The 23,392-nt window shown below is 44.1% G+C and overlaps 1 protein-coding gene across 1 annotated transcript in view; it reads right to left on the bottom strand.

The window, feature by feature from the left end:
• LOC118430548 (receptor-transporting protein 4-like) overlaps nucleotides 1-22,826 on the bottom strand; it is a 55,899-nt gene extending 33,073 nt beyond the window's left edge. The window contains exon 1 of the mRNA XM_035841483.1: nucleotides 21,728-22,826. Coding sequence (XP_035697376.1) covers nucleotides 21,728-21,864 — 137 coding nt within the window. The 5' untranslated portion in view covers nucleotides 21,865-22,826. The remainder of the gene's footprint in view (nucleotides 1-21,727) is intronic.
• Nucleotides 22,827-23,392: the final 566 nt, after the last annotated feature.

Below are 23,392 nucleotides of genomic sequence, written 5' to 3'. Positions count from 1 at the left end.
TGTCACTAATACCCCTTACTAATATCATCCCTCAGTTGTATTTAGGATGCATTGTGCAAAACCGTACCATTTGAAGCAAATGGCCAATTAAGTGACCAGTAGTAAACCAACTAATGAGACATATGTGATTGTAAATGGTGATTTCTTTTCTTCTCTCGTAGTGTTATTCTGACCAATCAAGTTCACATTATATAAATGACCAATTACAAACTCAAGACGGTACACGAAGACTGAGAAAGTCGCGTTTCTATTCACTGTCACAGCTTCTTCCATTTCTACATACGTGGGAAAAGTTTGTATCGTTTTATCAGTATGTGTTTGTGCAAACATTTTGAACGATTTTTTGTCTTTGGCCATTTCGGCTTTTTTTTTCACTTTTAAACTAAAGAAGCAAGTACATATTGGGAGCTTAATGATGCCCAAAGACTTGTTTACACCATTAGGTAATACGAAACGTTATATAAAGATACCCTAGCTAGCTACAGCTAGTAGCTTGTGTGTCACACCAAAGGGCAACAATACAATAGATATTTCTGTATCAACCTTTGTACACAAGTTGGTCATTAGCCTGCGTAGACCGGACATATGTAACGTTCCAAACATGGGTGACTGAGCGACAACATCACACAACTAGAGCATAGCATGTTTAGGACAAAAGATACAAAACCGGAGGTTCTGCTGCAGTACCAAGATCACACGGAGGAGAGGGACAAACATATCCTTGCCGTTCCTCTTCCCACCATCTACCAGCATACCAAATATCATTGCAATCTATTTAGAGGTTCTAAAGTTATACCAGCCACAAATATCCGGAAACACAGACAAACAAAAAAAGATACCGCCATTTTTATGGAGGTTCCTTTGTCGGCTTTCTCCTGATCGTGCACCGTGTAATGTATATGGTCATTTAGCAAGATGAGTTTGACCAATCAGATGCTCTGTTTTGTTATAGCCACCAATAATCGTTACTTTATTTTGATCGCTTTCCCCCCAAGGTTTTAATTGGATTACTTTTTGTAACGTTACCATCACATGAGGTGGTTCTGTTTTCTACAAAAGTTTATGATATAGACAGACAGATAAGCACATGTACAGTTATACTAGAAGTGGGGCTATTACTTCCAACTTGATCTATCACTTGACAAATGGTAAAAGGTGGATAAGTTTAAAATATCTATATGTTTTACAGGATTCAAGTGTCAGTTTGATGGTGTCCATATTATGATAACGTTAATGACCCGCTTTCACAACCGGTGCAATGGCCGAGTAGGTTGTGTTCGCCTTGCATTCGGTAGGTCGTGAGTTCTATCCCCGGCCGAGTCATACCAAAGACTTTTAAAAATGGTACATGCTGCTTTCTTTGCGTAGCACTCAGCATTCGGTAAAGAGTATGGAAGTTGAACACACACCACTACCTGTAGACTAGCCCCCTGCTGTAGTGATTGCACAAAACTGTGTGGCCCAGGGCTACTGAAACGGAGATGGGCGCCGCCCTATACGCCATCAGGCGCGGGAAGGAACTTAGAATGACCCGCTTTCCGAGATCGGTTACTTGACAGCCAAGTGCTTTACGAAACAGTATTGGGTCGAGATCAATGTAAGTTCATCTATGAAGGTAGTCAACATTATGTTACAATTTTAAGACCATACATGTATATCCGTGCACAAAATGAAGCGCTTACCAACAAGCTTTCGATCAGTCCTCTGATCCTTCTCAAGTTGAAATGACCCAGAGTCTAAGTCACACATCCGGAACTAGCTAGTTCTTGCATATGTCAGCATATAACGAATGCATCATTGACACAAGGAGATAGATGCTTCTAGCAATTGACTTACATCTATCAAAAGATCTGGTATTTCGCGTATACGTCAGTGTCTGCCGTCTTTTTGTGGTCAATGAGTTCTTCAGACGTGATTTTGTACAGTTCGGGTACTTCGGACAATTATACCAGTTATTGCAAATACCAACAAGGGAAGAAGTACCTATTTGATAACACGAGATACATACGACATGGCGAGATCGGGTGCTTGAGACAACTGTGCTAGTTCTTTAGAAATGTCAGCAATAGAAATGTATCATGTTTTATAACCACAATTATAGGGCAGACCCTGGTCATTCAATACACAGACTCTTAACAATGAATGTAGACCTTTATTGTACAGTTTTGCCCAACCGAGCTAAGTACAGGTCACAACAAGTCAAGATATAAAGTATCACAAATCTAGTCTAACACAAAAGTTCGGCTTCTTCTCGCTTCTTGGTAATGGTGAAAATGTAGGACTGTATGGGTTTAGCTATTGTCGGTTTGTCAAAACGCTGGTTTCCTCTACAAAAATGAAGACAAAGCAACTGTTTAGAACCCAAATTTCTGACATTACTGGCACACAAACATACCATCATACGAAAGCCCGTCATCTCAGCTGTCCAAAAACACAATTGTCGCCAAGAATCTTACGGCATGGACTTCCGGAAAACTAAAAAAATGGCATTTTATTTCAACCGCACCACAGCCCAGTGAGAGCTGTTTCGGCCCTAATCAAAAGGAGAAGTCCTACCCCGTAACACCCATGACCACCTCAAAACTGCCAGGATTTCTACCCGTTTGACCAAGAAACAAATCCTGAAGTTTTATACCCGGAACTACCTTCAATTTAGATCATCAGCAACTTAAATCAGAGTAGTCGACTGTCTTGCCCTTGTTTTTATTAATCGTATCAACCTCTTACTAAGCAATTAGCCTTTAGGCATAGATCTGCAATAGATATATAGGACACGTCCGACAGCCTCGCTTGCAACACTCTAGTGCATGACCAAGACTATTCCCTTCAGTCTATGAAATCAGTTTGCCAGTATTACACCTAGGGGTGGCTACCGGTACGTTGTAACACCGTTTTTCCAGAAAAAAATGGACCTGAAAAAAAATCAGTGAACCGGTTAGACCGGACCGGACCGATTAGAAAATGAACAGATTATACCGGGCAAGCGTTCACGTGTATTGGGGCTTACAGGCCCGGTCCAGGAAAAGAACAAGAGCGAAGAAGAAGAGAGTTGATAGTCATTTTTACCAAGCTTCTACGGTCAAACTTGGTTTTTAACAGATGGAGTTAGGATTTCAGATAGAATTTTAAAACGCCAATAGACGTCGGAAACTCCATCAAAATGAATCTTTTGTAGCGAAATTGACCATTGTTTTGAGTATCGCCCATTCATAAGTCACAGATAGCCAGGTCCAGGTTCAGGCCCGGACCTGGACATGGTCCTCTAGACCTGAACCGTACCTGTACCTGAATTTTCTGTACTAGTACCCACCCCTTATCAATCTCTGTCCCTCAGTCTATGAAACGCGTTTGCCAGTATAACACCCATTTCAGTGGTTACGTGGGCTAGGATTAGTTTTCAGCCTTAACAAGGAAGATAGTCACATATTGGCTGACCAATTGTCCCCCACATTTATTTAAGTCCTGCTGACCAACCAATGTTATGTTCATAACCGGCGATCAAATATCTACTACACTAGCGCAAAACCTAGTCGCAAACGAGCTTTCATTGAAAATGTCGTGGCCTGAATAGGCGAGCTGACTGCCGACTAATATTTCGATTTGACCCTTATACAATGTGACGTGGAGTTGCCTACAGTGGATAGGCATGTGGACATGAGATCGAGAGGTCACCGGTTTGATTTCTTGTTTACCTTGCTATATGTATAACATCATTGTGTTTTGGGGAAGGTGCTTTTTTTTTTATTTACTTAAAGTTCACCGCAAAACAAGGCTGTTGGAGCCACTTAGACGTTTTGGGTTACAATACTGTATTGTGAAGAAAGATGTGTGTTAACCCTTGACTTGACCAGTTGTAGATTGTATCTCATGGGAAAGCAGGTCCGTGGAAGCTCATTCCATAGCGAAGTTGTTCTTGGAAAATAGCTCTGAGCGTGGAACTTCCTCCTAGAAGGAGGATTGTGGAGGAAAAAAGGATGATTTGCTTCCGTGGAAGTGGCTAAACGGGTTCTTGCAGTGAAGGTTCGTACTGGAGGCACAGATGAGTGAAGTTCTGCCGAGCATTTACCATGGAAGTAGCGATAGAATAGTGCTAGGCTAGCTACATCACGCCTTTGGGACAATGGTTGTAGAGTGGCGAACAAGTCGCTGCCAACAATGTTCTTTAACCGTTTTTGTACCTTGTTGAGGCAGGTCAGGGAGCTCTGGGAAGCTCCAGTCCAAATGTGACAGCAGTATTCCATTTTGGGCCTTATCTGACTCTTGTAAAGATAAAGAATGGCGGAGGGGGTCAGATATTTCCTGGAACGGTACAATGAGCCCACCATTTCCCCAGCTTCCTTGGCAACGGATGGCTTTAGATGGCTTCCTTTACTCCACCCAGGTCTTAAAACTTTACGGGCACCTGACGTCGGGGAGGTAATACCAAAAGACGGTGGAAGAGGATGGGTGGACTTCGCCTTCCGACACCGTTGTTTAAGCCCCGGTCACAGGAATCGTACAACGTCCTTGCGATGGCATATTCCGCACATCGCACGATGATCGCAGTGAATCGCAGCTAAAACGTAACCAAAAATCAGCCATCGCAGAGCATCGAATGATGTTCAAAATTTTTCCAGCGTCGTACGATTTTTCACTTGTGTCTCTTCTGAATAGCCGCCTGACCGCTTTTGTGCTTCTTTAATCAACCAAATGTGAACCTAGATGTTGAATTCTTTCCTATGGTGTCTTTTACTGAAAAAAAATCAAAAGAAACCATAACAACATGAGTCTTACAAACATAGGTTCAAATCAAGTACTAGCATGGTTATATCGGTCTTCTTTCCGGCTCTACGAGTCAGGCTTTTCGAAAATTATATTTTACTTTTTTTATGATATGCTATCAATACAAAATGCCATCAGACAAAAATCATATCATAAGCATTATATAATGAGCCTGCTTTTTATTCGAGTTGTCTCCATGGTTACGGTTATGGTAAACTGACCTGAGACAGGCGAGAGATGAGATCTGATCTAATTATGAACCCACGAGTATGTAGCCATCAAACAAATGCATGCATCACCTGTGCGTGATACTGAATCTGCCACGTGGTAAACATCGCCTTGAATGCAGGCTCTTCCACGGGCGCGCTGTTCTCGGGTTGCTATAGTGAACAGTTGCAACTGATATAGTTGCCTTTCTCGTCAACATCGACAATATCAGGGGAAACTGAAACCATGACCACATGCTAAAAATGTATGAAACTTTAACTTCATTAGTAGCAAAAAAATGGCCGTAATGAAGTCTGATATGGGGGCAATAAAATCGTACGACGATGGAAAAACTTTGAACATGTTCAAAATATATTTTAGCTCTATTTTCGTCATAGGAGGCTCCCCGATTTACTATGATTCACCTGCGATTGACGCAGGTACGCTCTTATGAGCCCATCGTACGATGCACTACGATCCTTGTGACCACAACTTTATTATTTATTTAAACCATTGCTTCCGATTCTTCCCCGACTTACGACGTACTGCGCCTATACCAAGCATAAAACCTCCATCGCAGTCAATCGTACGATTCTTGTGACCGGGGCCTTAGACACAAAGCAATAGATAGGTGTATCATGGGTAGGGGATAGACGAGGGGATACCCATGATAGGTCTCTAAGAAACAAAGACAAACTCTCTCACTTCCGGTGTAGAATTGCTCGTTTCGCTAATAGCACATTACCGTACTGTGTAAAGCTCCTGAACTAAGACGGGTAATTTGTGAATAGTAGCGAATCTTTCTTTGTGTAGTAACTGACCAGTTATTGTAAACAGTAGATGTTATGTTGTGACTCGATCAGTTTAAAAGTGTTAACGTGAGTTAGAGGTTGAAATACTGAGTGTGAAAAAATGACAATTCAGCCATTTGTAAATGTGCTGCAAATGTTTTTAATGTCAATGGCAATAATAAACCATTTCTCTGTATAACATCTCACTGTCCCTATAGTCCTAAGAAAGACTAGTCTCTACCAGACTCCTTTCCGTGGAGATCTGTCCATTTCGAGGCTTTCTGCGTTTGTCTCGTGCTGCGGCTTAACGTCCTGCTTCCTACGGCTAGCAGAGCCTGTCTAGGCCGGACGGTGGACCCCCCTTTAGCGACTACCCAATCTCCACCCCCTCATTCGAGGTTACAGAGTAGGAACGTGCCACCTACCCCAGGACTAGGAGATCAGTACATTCGGGCTCTCGCACCACGACAAGGCGGAAGGGTCGGGAGCCGATGTTCGGGCATCCCCGCGAGAGGAAATCGCTATGCAGTGTAGAAATGTAAATTCAACTCATGATGCAGAAAACTGGCCAAAAACTTTGTTGTAATGTTTTGACAGTCTAGGTTCCACAATAAGTACCTGCAGCAGTCTTCACACCAATCTTTGCAAGAAACGTTTGATAATCTAGATAGTACAACAACCGACCAAAGGAAGAAGGAATGAAAACTACGAGAAGAACCGAAGCACGTTGTCTTTTTGCGAGTTGAAACTACCATGTCTGGTCCTAAGGCCACAGCAAGAGGCACAGCAAGTAAATGGTGTGGATGACATTAGCGCGCATTAATTATCGCCTGATTTCAGAAAAAAAAAAAGAATTTTTCTTCGTCTGCAGGGATGGTCAACATGACGATAAAGTACCAAAATGAGCAAATATATTGTGTTGTAGCTTGATAATTGTACTTGTAGAATTGACGCTTGCGAGGTACCCAGGACTATAGATGTAGAAATGAAACTTACTGGATAGTTGTAAAAGTGACACCAATATGGAAGCCATGAGTGTGGTTACTAACTTTTTTGGCGATGCCAGTCTACCACACTAGTGTCAGTTTTACCACACCAGTACATGTCTTAAATACAGGAATGAAGGCCTTGGTGGTTCTGATACCATGTTTTGTCCCTTTAATTCTTTTTACAACAGTCATCGCAGCTTTATGGTGCCTATTTTGAAAATGTAGCCATCTTGTTTTTTTTTCATCCATCTTGTTTTTTTTGTTCACCCTATCGCACTATTTTTGCAGTATGCAGAGGATGTCATCCATAAAATTTACTTGCTGTGGCCTGACTATTGTTATAAAGAACAGTTGCGACTTGGGGTGGGTACCGGTACGTACAGAAAATTCAGTTACCGGTCCAGTTCAGGTACAGAGGATCAGGTCCATTCCGAAACTTAACCTGGACCTCGTGGTGAAAATGACTATCAACTCTCCTCTACTTCGTTCTTGCTATTTTTCTGGATCGGTAAGCCCCAAAACATGTGAACGCCTGCCGGTATAATTAGTTCATTATCTGATCGGTCCAAAATCCAGTCTACTGATTTTTTTTCAAGTCTGTTTCTTTCCGGACCGGTTCAACAAGAACAACCGTACCGGTAACCCACCCCTAGTTGCGACCAATCACTAGCACGGATAGTGCCATCCCTGAGACATGGGTTGGTTATGTCCTTGGTACTGAAATCGAGGAGTGTTGTGGGTGGGTGAAAACACTCCGACATGTTTTCAACGACGACGTGACACACACTGTAGTGCCAACTACCCACGAAGTCACACAGTCATGACAGACATATTCACAGACTCTGATCTATCCACTATTACCTCATAGGAAGATAGAAGGTATGTTTTCGCCAGTGTTCGCGTTGCTACTGTTATCATGATAGCTCATTTTGATGTCATAGACTTTTCAATAAGGCTGATTTTGTGGTCTTCTGTGAGTTTTATTTTTGCTCTGTTTTTACTTATGACTTCTATCAAAAGAGTCGTTGAAAATATCAACTAAAATCATATCCAGGTGAAGAGAAAAATGAGCCAGAGTTTCAAAGGTGCGACGGTGACAAACTGAACGACCCCTAGCGAGCACCGATGAAAGTGACCGGATGTGTCAGAGAGAAAGAACGCCGACAAACTGGGTCACGTCGGCAATGACATCTCAGTCAGACTGCAGTCTGTTTCGGCACGATGCCAACAGGATGTTCCCATCGATAGCACACACAGTGCAACAATGGGCATCCGGCTTATGCATGTGGTGAAATGATTTTATTTCATCAGTAGAACGGCAGTGGAAGCAATGTCTAGTACACGTCAATGGAGGTTAGACATTCAGGTAATATAAGATACACAAGATGGCAGTTACTCAAGCAATTGGATATATGTGTAAACGGTCAGAAGTTTCAGGTAGATTTCAGTTACAGACAAAATGTAGTAGATGTTACCTGAAATGTCTGACCGTTAACAATTCTATCCAGTGCTTGAGCAATTGTTTTCTTGTGTGCTATTACATTTGTACTTGGATGTCTAATAAACACGCAAATATCCTTTCATCGCTGAAAAAAAGAACAAAAATTATTTTTCTAAAAATTAAGTAATACACCAGATTTTGATTTGCGAATCTTTTATGAAGATTCGAAACACACGAGGGCGAAAAGGCTGAGTTGATTTACATATTCTCTTCCAGTATAGTTGGTAGACGAGGAAGGTAGTAGTTTTAACAACGAATTACCAAATATGGATGTACCATAGGATCGGTAGCCATGACAACAACAAACATACACACTAGTAATGACGTCACAGCCGTCACCTAAACGGATAAACAAGCCTCGCTTCCTGACACCCCAACAACAGTTGACGTAAATTGCGTTAGTGTAATCGATGCACTTACATCTCAAAGCAGATACATGGTGAGGTACCTGCTGACAAAAGGGCCCTCTGGAAGAGTATGAAATGAGCCAGTTAAGGTGGAAAAGGTGGTCTCGTTGTTATGGTTGTTGACTTAGAATCTAAAGGTGCTTGGTTCGAATTCCTGGAATGTTGTGCTCCTGAAAAAGGCACTTCACGCCTATTTGCGCACTCTACTAAGGTTAAGATGAGTACCTAGCCTTGGTGAGGGGCATCTTCTACGATGGGACGTAACGCTCGATGTTTTTTTTAGGAAAGCCACACCATGAATAAACAAAGGTCCAAACAACCAACCAAAAAAAACAACAACAAACAAACAAATCTCGAGCACAATAAAGAACCCACCACACGTATCGAAAAAAGCAGGAGTAAGTGAATCCTTCTCAGTGTAAGTGAATCTAGCATATCAGTAAGGTCTAACTTTCTGTATAAAACTGGGTTGTTATGCCTAAATGTGATTTACTGGTATTTAAAACAATGACACATCTGCGAAGAGACCGCAAATATAGCTCGTCAGGGCACCAACCGACTCTGTCAGACCGTCTTTGGAGAGTCTTGCCTTTGGAAACCTTTCCACGGGTGACTGATTGTGGGCTTTCAGACAAAAGCGGTATGTTGAATTTGAAAGAATGTCCGTATATATAGTGCGTGAACTCTTGTTTGATGTGCTTTGTTTGCATGGTCTACTTTATCGTATTTATTGAGCGACTCTCCTTGCATTTCTGTGCTTAGCACTATTTTATTGTACATGCTTTCATTCAATTATCATGCTCCACCTAGCGTCGCCGAAAGAACAACAAGGAAATGGGAGCTTTCCATTTGCGTCATCCGAAAACACATACATGACGACATCATTTTATCACATGACCACCTCCAAAAAATATTCCAACGACTTAGAATATTCAAACCTGGACTTAAGAAGAGATGAAGAACTTGGAGCATTGTAAAACAAGAAAGATAGTGATGGTGATTCCTATCGCCGAAGCAACATACAGTGGGTGTGCCATCTAGGTAACTGTTCTTCTAACTAAACATAACACTAAACAGCGGGCCTTAGATTAGCGGGGGTGTCTTTGCAGATTTTAGATAACTGTATGGTTGATGATAAATCTAAACCTTCTTCTGAGAACACGTTAACTATGTCCCTGCATGTATTCTTGGTACAGATAAGTAGCAGCTCTGTGGAGCTTAGGCGTCAGGGACACAGCTGTGGCGGAGAGGTAGTATTTACGTATCGCTTCAGGGTTGGGGATTAGGCAGACAGGCGGCTTCAAAACTTACGTTATAGGTCAAACACTCTGAGACGTCACGATCGCGGGGCTGAAAACCTGGTCAAGATAATGTCACACCGTACAGGTAGCGCCTAGCTGGAAACAACGGCGATTTCTGGGAAAATCTGGCGCTAAAATTATAAAGCATTTTTTTCTTTCTAAACTACGGCATTATATAACTGACTTGTTCTGAGTTGGCAATGTGTAGGGATGCGCAGATCAATTATTAAAAAGCAAACAATAATTTAACGGTTCTCGGTGGGTGTCAATGTGCAGATGTTGGTACATAGCGCACCAAATCGGTAGTGTGATTTTTGGGGCACATATTTAGACAGATTAGCCGAAGAGGCTTGGTGGGCATCAGTCCACTGTAAGGGAAAGCTGTGTGAATTAAGTGCCTTTCCCACGGACACAAGGTCAGGGTATGGTGGGTATGGAACTCGGAACCTCTTGATTCCAAGCCCGACGCGCTACCAATTACGCCTCACCAAAGCAGATCATAATGTTGATATTGTATAGACCAGTACTGAAAAGCAGTGTCATCGGTACGGTGACGAGAGAAGTTTCAAATGACAGCTTTTCAGAGATCAGAAACTTTCATACAAATACCCAAACAAAAGAGCGAAGTTGAGCTTTCAGAAAAAAGAGACGGCAATAGACAAATAAAGATTCGTTTTTGTTGTTCATCATGTATGTCTTATTGGCGAATAGGTCAGCTAGCTTCCTTATTGTTTTTGTAGCGGGTTATTATTTTACAGGGAGAGGTTGCTAGTCGAAGCAACTTCTCGAATACGAGACCCCAATTTTTACGTCCTATCCGAAAGACAGATGCAGCCCCAACCTAACCAAGATGTCCTGACTTGAACATGCGTGTCGCAGTTACCAACTTGATAGAACAAAGAGCTGCTACCAGTTGAGCCACAGAGACATCCCTAGACGTGGAAATAACAGTGTGCAGACCAACAGTCATGTCAACTCAGCAGTTGTCGTCTGTGGTTGATCCTAAACAATTGTTCAGAAGGCGTAACGTTATATTCTGCACCCGCGCAGCAGGCCCTTCGAGACTTCTCGCTTTTCTCAGAAAGTGGTGAGGACTATCTGAGAAACTGGGGTGGATCAAACGCGCACATCAAGGCTGGGCCGCAGGGACAGGTGCTGTGTGGAGGCGGGCCCGTTCCTGGAACTGGAGCCTTCGACTTCTCCACCGCACGTGGGCGAGACGTGAAGGTGTAGGCATCGCAGACACGTGTATGTACGGTCTGTGGAAGACACTGTGACTGCAGCGATTCTGAAGGGACAGTTCTCTAATCCCCATAGGGGTCTTGGATTTGAACATTACCAGTTATAGCTCTAAACCATCAAGGACTGTCGAGAAAACGTAAAAGTGTACATGTAGTCATCGCAGACCTCGTGTACGGTCTGTGGAAGAGATTGTAACTGCAGCGATTCTGAAGGGACAGTTCTCTAACAAACCCATTGGGGTCTTAGATTTGAACATTGCCAGTTATAGCAAGAACTCTCGAGTAAGGCTAGATCCAGGTTAAGTGGATCAAATCTTACGTAGTTCGGTCTTGTACGCAGCATCTACTTACTGCATGCACAAAACTGATGTGTTACGACTAAAGGTGGTTTATCGTTTATGCAAAGCAAGCAACAGAGTAACACATCTACAAAGGGACTGCACAGAAGATGGTTGGTGCACCAATCGACGCTGTCACACGTACAGTCTATGGAAAAAAAAGACTGTATGACTATGACGTTTTGGAAGGGACAATTCTCTAATGATCCCAAGATGATCTAAAATTTGGACATTTAAGTTATAGCACAAACCTATCAAGGACTTTTGTGACACTTGCTGGAGTATTGTCCCCATCGACGAGATAGTCGTCGGGCCCTTTATCACTTGAATGGACACACGGAACAAGCCGCAACTTTCTACGATATAGCCAATATGACCATTATAGGCTTTACCTCTGGTAGGAGTAAGAACTGGCTGGGACTAGTGAGCAGTGGTTGTTATGTTATTGTTATTGGTGGGCCGACTACTCACTCTTTGCAGCCAGGGGCTGAATGGCTAGGAGCTTACAATAGGCGGGGCTAAATCGCAAGGGTCTGGAGCGAGCTGCCATTCGGCGCCACTCAGGTGACCTCAATACAGTAATTGCCCCAGGTGCGGCCAAGGTACTGTAGGTTTTGAACCGATCACACCGCACCATCGCACATGTGGCGGGTTCTTTAACGTGCCCGGGGTATGGCTCTCCCCAGACACGGGACCTCCATTTAACGTCCTATCCGAGGGACGACTCATTTTCACTTGAGTAAAGTGAGGAAAGTCATGTAAAGTGCCTTTCCCAAGGCCACAAGACCGGCAGCACGGCAGGCGGATTCGATCCCGCAACCTCTCGGTCACGAGGCGAACACAATACCACTGTGCCACGCGGTCACCACAGTTGTGGCGTGGTAGGTACTCAAATTCCAACCACGCCCGGACCATTGCTGACTTGCTCCCAACCATTTTCCGACCACTTTCAGACCCGTCCGTCTACCCTCGAAGGTTTTGAACATTTTGAAGCATTCGACTAGCACAGCCGACCTACTGTCAACTACAGCCGACCTTACTACCAAGGGACTCCAAACCTTTGTTGGGGGAAGGTTGGGAGTTGGTCGGGAGGCCAAGGTTGGCTATGTGTTACCGGGGCTTTACAAGCAACTTTTGCACACAGCTCGAGTATGGATGACGACTTCGAAACTTAACCCATTATGTTAACCAGACTAGACACCGCTAATTGCCATTTGGCCGAATAACCGACTGGCTGACATTGAGCGAAAAATACATGTGACATATGAACACAATTCAATCCCACTACAGTAACCAAATAAAGTAAAACAAAGTAATATCCAAAAAGAGAGCAACTGGTGAGAAAAAAAGCTGTGAAAGCTGCGAAACGTACCTTGTCATATCTTCGAGATCCTAACTTGGTCTTTCTCCAAATTAAAAGAACACCATGCCCGTGCCACGGCTTAAACCTGACGTAACGACCGATTACCTGGAATCCCCAGATATTCACACGTGTAGCCGTACGGTCCTGCTTCCATAATCCAAAATGCCACGTGACAAACGGACTTGACGATATTCTCCATAGAGGACTTGGGTCTAGATGGTATTCAATGGTACAACACAGGCCAAACGGACTGTACGATGTTTTCCAAGGAGGACCTTGGTCTAGATGGCATTCAATGGTACAACACAGGCCAAACGTACTGTACGATAGTTTCCAAGGAGGACTTGGGTCTAGATGGTATTCCATGGTACAACAGAAACCACCTCTTCACCGGGTGAGAAGCACTCTCTTTGTCTGCCCCTACTTCCGCTATGGTGGCATCTTTTATACACATCCTTTGCAATGACTCACCCCGTCCTTTGGTCATATCTAAGATGAAGTCATTAGTCAGACAGTGCTCTTCACCTTCCCAATGGACGATGACTACAGTCTGTAAGTAGTATCTTCTGCATATATGTTAGTTTATGAAGCAGAAGGTCCTTTCTTGGAAGACCTAGTCTCTATCAGACCACGCTGGCTATTGTGGGGACAATGCTTTGCCAGTGGAGTTTTGCTACCAGAGTTTTGGGCCGGCCACGCAGCGGAAAGGGAATACTAACATTAGCGTGGACTGACTCCCCTGACAAGTTTCTCAATTTTTGTTGCCGAATTCTACGATCCCCGCACCCCCGTAAGAAGGCCTGGTAGAGGCTAGAAAGGACCTGCATTATACATGCACAATGTAGGCAGAACGTCGTGACCACGCAAATCAAAGTTAATTGCAAGAAACCGAAGAGCAATTGAAAAAATATGGCAAATAGAAAACAGATGTTCGGAAATATAGATGCTTAATGATTGCTTATCGAAAATCAAACAAAATAGGTCCCTGCAGTTCCTCTAGGGGGCCCAAACCTACAACACTTACTCTTTATCCCATGAGGTAATTATCATTCAAAATCAAGACCACGGCATGTTCAGCTCCAGTACCATAAAAGGTCGCTAGGAGGACCATTATCGAACTTGGCATTCCTTTCACAAACATAACCTTCTGGGCACTGTGCGCACCCAAATTGCATCTTTGATCAGAGAAAGTTTCTGATGGCGGGCACATACTATATCTATAACGGAGAGGACATCTTTATTCAACAGGAGTGGGCGCATTTTAATTGTCGTCGACCTGAGGTCTATTAATAATCAGCAACAAAATGCCATCCATGATTATATTTGGATTCTACTATGTTTACTGTATACAGTTTACACTTTGGAAAATGTGGCTGATATTCTAATTTCTCCCATGATAAATGGCAGTATTGTTTTAGGTGTATCTGACGCCTGTTTGTGTTTCCGGATATTTGTGTGTGTATGTAGTAAAACATAACAACCCCTGGACGGATTGTGATAGTATTTGCTATGTGGGCAGTTTTGTTGGGAACATCAAGGTCGATTTTGAGCCCCCTGGTGTGTGATCGTTGTTACTGCAGAAGTAATTCCGACTTTTGTACGTTTTGTCCTGGACATACTATAGTCTTGATCTGTTTGATGGCAGATAGCATTTGATGTAAGAAAGAAGTGGTGAAAGTTTGATACTATAACAGCTTGCACCAAAAAGTAGTTACTCATGGTTTTGACCGTTTCCAAAACCATATCCAGTTGCTTGAGTAACTACTTTTTGGAGTATCTTATTACCTGGATGTCTAACCTACATCGACGTATACCAGCTTGTTTTCCAATGGTTTAGTTACGTGGGTTTGAGCGTGGTTGGAACAAAGATTATGCATCCAACAAAATGTGCAACACTGAGTCTATTCCGTACTGTCTCTTCTAAGAAATGACTTGCACATGTACAGTGACAGGTAATGGGCGATAACGTAATAGTAAAATCGCTGGTCGGCGCATACCTTTGTGATTACACGTATGTTAAAGTTGAGCAGAAACCCGGAACTTTAACAGGTAGGCAGCGATCGATAACTACACTGTGTTTGGTATCTGATTTCAACATAAACTTTGCTAGGTTTCACTAAATGTCAACAGTTTCAAATATGTTTAGTTTTATGCATTGAAAGTTTTCTGACGACAACTAGTGCCTTGAAAGGCGTCATACCTTCACTTACACGTTTTGCCTATAGGTATATATGGATCATAGTTATACGTGTACATAAACAACCCAGATATGACTTATGCAAACACGGTAACATATTTACGGAACAAGAAAGGTTAAACAAAGAAGGCCTTGATCCGAACGATGACCTGGCGGTCAAATTTAGAGAACACAACGTTTCACCCCTGTGACTGTAACTTTGTATTTTATCTTCGTTTTCGACAATACAAATCTGATGCCAGAACTATTGGAGATCTACATATTAGCCCAATACATCGAAGGACCAGAGTGGACGCCGTTTTGACCTAAATTTTTTACCTTCATGAAATTGGAGGTATAGTTTGAGGTCTGCCTGTGTGTGTGTCTGTGTTTCTGAATATTTGTGGTTGGCATAACTTACGAATCTCTGGCTGGAATGTAATAATTGTAATGCATCTGGGTAGGTGTTGCAAATACGAAGGTCAATGTCGATTTTGGCCCCCCTGCTGTGTGGCATTGGTACTGCAGCAGAACCTCCGGTTTTTGTATCCTTTGTCCTGGACATGATATAGTCTTTTCACAAAATAAATAGCTAAAGTCCGACCGTTTCGAAAAGCCACCTCCTACGATTTAAAACGGGACACACCAATATAAAAAAATAGCATAAGGTGTTGAGCTGATGTATTCGTATAGCAAAAATACAATACATTTTTAGGATATTGTTTTCCTGTGTGCACTGATATTCTTCTCAACATCAAGGTGTTCATACTATGTGATAATAGTGACGAGAACGGGCCCACGCAATTCCTGATATCGACTTTGGAGGTTGCCATTCAATTAATGGCCACATTGCCCCCAAGTCGCTTCACGGCAGTTGGCACTGAATGAAAATGATATCAAGCAAATATGAGCCTCCTATATACACATTGAAAGATTTCATATCTACATCTACCACAAGCATTTGTGGAAAAATGTTGTTATTTATTATCATGTTGCGCTATAGTTACGTTAACAAGTTCACTTGCTGTTTTTGTAGCGGGTGTATTTTACAGGGAGTGGTTGCCTGCCGTTATTATAATGTTTTATTGCAAATTCATGCCCATGGGGCTAATTGTAAGTGAATAAAATCATATACTGACGTTCAAACGTAACGTGATTGTACGTGGGCTAATTACGAGTGAATAATCTAAATTCGAACGTGCAAAGATGAAGTGATTGAATGTACATACCGTATACACAATAGGGTTAGAACCTTAGATGCTATTGGGGGGGTGACTTCTTCTTTCAAAGCAGTTGAAAATAAAACGTCCCATATTTTCTATAATAGGTTGATTCAAGGAGCTTTTGGTTGATTTGATGATCTTTTGATAAAGGCTCCTTGGTTGATTTGATGATCTCAATAGCAAGAGTATCTTTTGTGGGCTTTTAGCAATGACAAGCTTGGTGCGATTTCGGATATTATTCAACGTGCTCGAGACACCCTCTCGAACACCCCCTCCCAGTTTACGTCGCGTCCGAAAAATGGATACAGCCCGAACCAAAATGCCCTTCCCAGGATTTGAACCGGGGTATCGTAGTCACCAAACTTATCGGAACCAGAACATCCCTACTGCATAAACATACTCAGAAGCAAATGTGTATTTCCTGTATATACACAATAGATCCCAACATTGAAAGATGCCACTTCCATATCAGCCACAGCAATTTGTGGGGAAAAGTCAGCTGTACATACTAAATGAGATTTCGAATACTACTAAGTACGATAAAGATCAACCGTCGATCTCTGAAAGTACTTACCGAAATGTGGTTTTTGAATCCTAACGCTATGACGCTATTGACAAAACTATTGGAACAACACGGTGGAATGCCTTCTTGAACCCCGGCATTGTCGATGTCGGGGTAATCCTAAAGCAAATCTTGAAAATAAACATCAAATGCCGTGTTCGACAATTGATGGAAAACCTTTATAGTCTATGGACTACATGTACGTGTAAATGAATGCTCCTGGCCGAAGAACTTTACGTACATGTAGTGGTTGGGCTCATCACAAGAGGGGAGTCGTTATTTGAGTCGCTTAACTCTTTTTGTTGTTCCAAGTTGTCACACACGAGGAGCATGAAAAGTTACTCTCCAGGCTATATGTGAAGATCAGGCTTGATTTAATAATAATAATAATATCGGGTGTATTTTGCAGCCAGTAGGTACCCAAAGTGAGGGTAATGAGGCTGTTTAACGTGGTCGAGGCACCTCCTCGAGCACGGGACCCGCCCGTTTTACGTCCCTCCCGGAAGACGATTTCGTGGAAAGCTTCGTGAGGCTACAGCAATCCGGACGTCCTTGGTTGGTCCCCGATCCAAGTACTGTCCGGACCGCGCGTTGCTTAACTTCCGAGATCGAGGGATCGGGTGTACCAACGCGCCACGCGGCCGTCTTCCAAGTTGTCACGAGGGGCATGAAAAGTTGCTCTCCAGGCTATATGTGAAGATCAGGCTTGATTTGGATGTCTTTTTTAGCCATTTCTATCAGGCTTTCTATTTTGTCAGGTTTTCTTCCTGTTGATCAACGAAGTCCGACAAAAACTCCTAAAAATGCGTCTAAAACAAGCTATAGCCTAACCTCTGCTTGGAGAGTAAAGGTGGTATCTCACTGTATTTTGGAGCACCGGTGCGGCACTGCGGGGTTCGTTTACTTCGGCACTGTTGTATTATCATCGCCATTTTTGTATAATTTAGATTTTGTTTAATACGTAAAAGCGTGACAAAGAAGACAACAAAATACACAAAACTTAAGAAAATTCGTTCTTTATCTCTAAAATTCGTTGAGTAATCTTTCGAACCCCGCAGTGTCGCACCGGTGCCCCAAGTGCATTAAGATCCCACATGTATGGAGGGAGCGGAGGTGTAGATAAAAAGTTAGTTATCGCTTATATTATATAAGCTGAACAAACCAATAAATGTGAAGAAACGAATATACATGGCCAAAAAAAGCAGCGGAGGAGGGAGGGGGTGATACGTGATTCTATGACCAATAAAGAATATCGTAATCGGATGGGAAAATTAGATTGAGCAGCCATAAATAAACAAAAGGAGAGCGGCACTTGAAGTAATTTTCGGAGGAGTTGTTCAGCCCACACTAGCGCAGGTACTTTTATCTCATCCAGGTACATACCATTGGGAACACTGGCGATCTCCGTTGGCGACAATAAAGTATGCATCATGACATATCAAGAGTGTTATATATTGTGACAAAATCCGCAGACTATTACATCTTATTCAATATGAGATCCTGGGATCCAATATACCCATCATCAAAAATTGAAACCCCCTTTTCAAAAATGCAAACTATTTACGATAAGGAATCATATCTCACGCACAAGGAGGACATAAAAAGTGTTTCAGAGATCATCACATCCATCGGTACTAATTAGTTTACATCAATGATTTCCAGGAAGGCTGAAATATCTCGCTTAATTTCTGACCTCTAATGCCCCCCCTTTCATCCCCATCTTCCCACCATGGCCCTGTGTGGGCGGATATGTTTTGCGGCCTCTTAAGCATCTGCCCGCGCTTGAGAGTATTGTATGAATGGAAGTGGGGGAAGGAGAATATTGATTGCTAGCTGCGGATAAAACCTTGATGGGTCCTGCCATGAATGCACAAGTAGGTTCTGAGAGAGAGATGCTGCGCCGTAGATGTCCGTGATTACAAAGCGACATTCAGATCAATGTACGTCTCGATTGAAATGCGTAGATGTAACGGTTTTGCAGTATCACCTAGTCGTGTAGTAAGAATGTATGTCAAAGCGTTGTCGCACTACTTCGCGGCGAGGACGAGAGTACGACCCGAATTGACTCTGGTCCACACATCTGTATGCAGGCCGCGGCACTTTGCTACCTCCGTGACGTCATGCATTCTAGCAGCAATTTCCGATTTTGTTATTTCTTCCTCCAAACGTGTTGGATGGCTAGTACGGGCTGCCCGGTCCCGGGACGCCCTTTCCGGCTTATGTTCTGCCATATTTGGCGTTTTTGGATTCAGGCATTCCTCCCCTCCGCTGTGCTCCCAGGGGCCGCAGGCTTCGCGGCGTCAATGAACGTCGCCGGGCCATTCACAAACTGGCGTCGCGGAAAGAGAGGCGCGCTCACGTGACCCAGAGATGACGACATGACGGTGTTTGACGTCAGACGCCGGGCGTAGCGGGAGAAGGGAGACTTATGAATGAACGGCCGACGTCACAGAATACACATGAGGGACCTTACTATCGGCAGAAAGGAAAACGCGCGCGGCCTTGGCAGCTGGGCGAACGGAGGCGGGCGAGTCCGGATCACGGGTGGACACGTTCGACACGACGGTGCGGTAATAATCCCTTCCCCGGGGCGATCCGCCCCTGCCGCCGCCTCCTACCCACACACACCCCCTTATGAATAATTCATGGCGGGTACGGAACGCATGCTACGATTTCCCTTTAAAACAATATTTTTCCGGGGGACACAGGTTGTCATGACAACCGAAATATTTCGAAGAACGGATGACGACTGTGCACGGCACGGACACGCCACATGATCGGTGCACCACCCACCTTTGAGAGGCGAAGGGGGAGAGGTTCCTAGAGGGGGGGTGGACAGCGCCGCCATACTGTCTGTGGAGGTGCATCGCCATAAGGTGGTGATGTCCACCTGACCTACTCTGCAGGTTGCTCCGGCTGATTTACGCAGGGGAGGCCGCCAACCCGTGCCAGCCAGGCGAGAGGCAGGTTGTTGTCATCCGACGACGCAGCGGCGTATTTGCCTAATCGAGAGAGTTTTGGAGAAAGCGCGGGCCCCCGTCCTTGCGTCACACGCCCACTTATTCATCTGCATGGTAACGCCGACCGCATCCACGGCCGCAGATCGCAGCACAGTCAAGGTATAAAAGCTGCACCTGCCCAAACCGTACCGAGAAATGTCGACACGTCTTCTTCGAATAGGCCCTATATATAATACATTTTATATATAGGAAGGTAGCTGGCTTGCTGGTAAGATACATGTGGATATATTTTAGAATTCTAGCCATGCCACTCGCCTGTCCTCAGAAAATAGTATTACATTGTGTGCGCGTGTTCGTGTGTGTGTGTGTGTGTGTGTCTACGTGTGTGTTTGTGTGTGTGCGCGCGCGCTTGTCTGTGTACATGTGCGAGTTTGTATGTGTGTATGTGTGTGTGTACGTGTCTGTGTATGTGATTGTGTGCGTATGTATGTGCGTATGTCTGTTTCCTTCTCTCTCTCACTTTATATGTGTGTGTGTTCGTGTGTGTGTGCGCGTCTGTGTGTGTATGTGTGTATGTGCGTCTGTATGCGCGTGTCAGGGTGTGTCTGTATGTGCACGTCTTTGCGTATACGTGCGTCTGTATGTGCATGCGTCTGTGTGCGTGTGTTTGTTTGTGCGTATGTGCGTGTGTACGCGCGTCTGTGTGCGAGCGTCTGTGTGTGTGTGTGCGTGTGTGCACGCGTCTGTGTGTGTGTACGTGTGTGTTTTCGTGCACGTGGAAGTCCAGATCGATGACTACAGCCACATAGTACTCCATTTGACCAGTTTCAGAACACGTGTTCTAAAACAAACGGGAAGGGAGCGGCCGATGACGTTACGTAACGCTCCCAGTTCTACACACAAATAACGTTAGATCGCGCATGTTGTGAAATTTCTGCGTAATACAGCGGCAAACTTCAGCAGGTACTGAGTAGTGACTGTGCTGCAATCCTCGGCCTTCGCCCAGAGCGTACTTTCCTAAATTGATTTTCAAAAGCTACTTTATATTCCGCCCCCTCTCTTCACACAAAACATGCGGAGCGGAGGAAGATGAAGCATTATGACTCAGTACCAACCAGAGAAACACGGCTAGGTGGAAAAGGGAGATGTCTTTTGAAGACTGCAGCGTATAATTCGAATAATCTATAAAACGCATACCATGTACGCTTGTATAGTGCCATGTTGTGACACGTGTAACACTCAGAAGCGTTGTACTATTCCGTCCTTCCTCACGCAATGGTGTATGCGGAACAGAACGCCTTTCACGACTTCACGCTAAATGAAATCTCCCTAGCATGCTATTTGTGCATGAGGGAGAGGTGTAAATAATCTATATTTATTCCAAACAATCATCGAAGCGAATCTACAACGAAGGCAGATAGTAAACTCCCCTGCACTTAGGAACATGTGAACACTTTACTTCCTTCTAGTACAACACAATACGTGCACGTCAGTGTGACACATGTATAACAGGTGTCAGTCAAGCGTCACATCATATTCTATTGATTGAAAATAGCCGGACTTTATTAGTTGGAACCTCCACCTTTGTAGTTGTTGTAACGCTGCCAATAACATGTCATTCCGGAACTCGTGGGTCTAAACAGAAGTTATAGACCCTTGCCCAACCCCCTCTCCCCGCCCACTTGTGTTTTTACAAGGTGACAAACGAGGTATGTGCTTGGTGGCCTGCGGCAGGTGGGATGTGTGTTTATGTTAGCGCGGTGGGACTGCAGTGTTGCAACAACGGTAGCAGGTGTACCCATCCACCTGATTCTATCGGGTGGCCCATCCCACTGGCGTACACACGCGTTAGAACTACCAAGTACGCTTCCACACAATAGCGAAAGGAAGTTGTATGATATACTCACGTATTGTAGTACGGTGCGCCGTAGGCCTGTTGGTGTGACATTGGCGGCGACATTGGCAGACCCAGGACCGGGTTCAGGCCCCGCGGTAGCCCGTGGTTTGGCTTCATCAGCGGTAGGTCCACTTGCCCCTTCATCATGCGCTATAAGGTAGCGTGTGGCACACCTGGTACGACCTGACACCGCTACCGGAGTCCCCGTGAGCTAGACAGACAAACGCGCGGTCCGTAAGGTGCCCTGGAGAGGGAAGTCTTCCTCGGTGCCACCTGGGACCCGACGGATCTGAAAGTGAAATGACCCTAACCTCAGAAGGTGGCGAGCACGGAACGCTGCGTCATCATACACACACTCACACTGTGCAACGTGACAGGATCCCTGCTGTACACGGAGCTTGGGCACGGGCTTTTGCCTCTGTTCTTTTCCGGGTTGTGGCCTCTAGTCTACCTGTACCTATCCCGGCGCAGGTATTCAAATGGAAATGCCCGGCGTTCACAGGTAGCGAGGCGCGCGATCCCGGGCGATACCATGAGATGCGCGGGGTGGTGGCACGGGGAAGACTGTATAATGATGGCAGGAGGAAGAGACATCATTCCGCCATATGCAGCAAAGATCGATCCCCTGTGATTACTGTAACAGCCACGCGAAAGGAGACAGCGATAATTAACGACTGTCCTTATAGTTTTTGGCGCGGCACAACATCTGAGGGCGCTAAATGTAAGGTAACAAAGATAGCGAGAAATGGCACGGGGCACAGTTTATTTGGAAAAGAGAGAGAATGGCAATTTCTTCCTCATGGAGTTACTAGTACTATAACTGATTAGCGCAGTGACGTGTGCGGCTATTTTTAGAGCGCCATTTTCTGACTCTTGATCTAGATCTGACGTGAAGACGTAGATATGACTACACGAGGTCAACAGGAATAGGACTAGATAGTTATCCCGCGATGATTACCAAAAGAGATGCCATCTCCTCCTGTTCCAGTGATCATCCTCACAAAGCAATAAAATTGCGGATATGCGTTTGGTAACTACCGTATATGGTCAGTATCGCTTTTTTGCGTTCATGGCAAAACTGAAGAGAGCGCCTTTTCCGCGTGAGTTTTTATGTAACTCGCCATATACGTACTCTCCAAGCAGAGGTTCGGCTTCGGCTGTTTTTTAGACGTGTTATTGGCTTTTTTATCGGGTTTTCTATTTGTACTGTTTTCTTTATACTGGAAGACATAAAGAAAACAGTACAGGGTGGATAGCCTTAAAACAGCCGGGGCCCGAACCTCTGCTTGGAGAATACTGTTTTAGGAATTTTTATAGGGCTTTCTATTTCATAGTTTTCTTAACGTTATAACAGCTTGAAGAAATAAAGAAAACAGTACAAGGTAGATATATAGCCCGACAAAAACGACCCAAAACAGCCAGAGCCGAACCTCTGATTGGAGGGTAACGTTTTGGGGCATTTTATCGGGCTTTCTATTTTGTACTGTTTTCTTAGATCTAATAACTTGAAGACATCAAGAAAACAGTACAAGGTAGATAGCCCGACAAAAACACCTCAAAACAGCCGGAGCCGAACTTCTGATTGGAGAGTAACGTTTTAGAAAATTTTCATCGGGCTTTCTATTTTGTACTGTTTTCTTTAGGTTAAGCTGAAACACATATAAAGAAAACAGTA

Source organism: Branchiostoma floridae, chromosome 14 (genome assembly GCF_000003815.2).
Source record: "Branchiostoma floridae strain S238N-H82 chromosome 14, Bfl_VNyyK, whole genome shotgun sequence".
Classification (NCBI taxonomy): Eukaryota; Metazoa; Chordata; class Leptocardii; order Amphioxiformes; family Branchiostomatidae; genus Branchiostoma; species Branchiostoma floridae.
The sequence above is the reverse complement of the archived record's forward strand: the minus strand, read 5'-3'. Positions and strand labels throughout refer to the sequence as shown.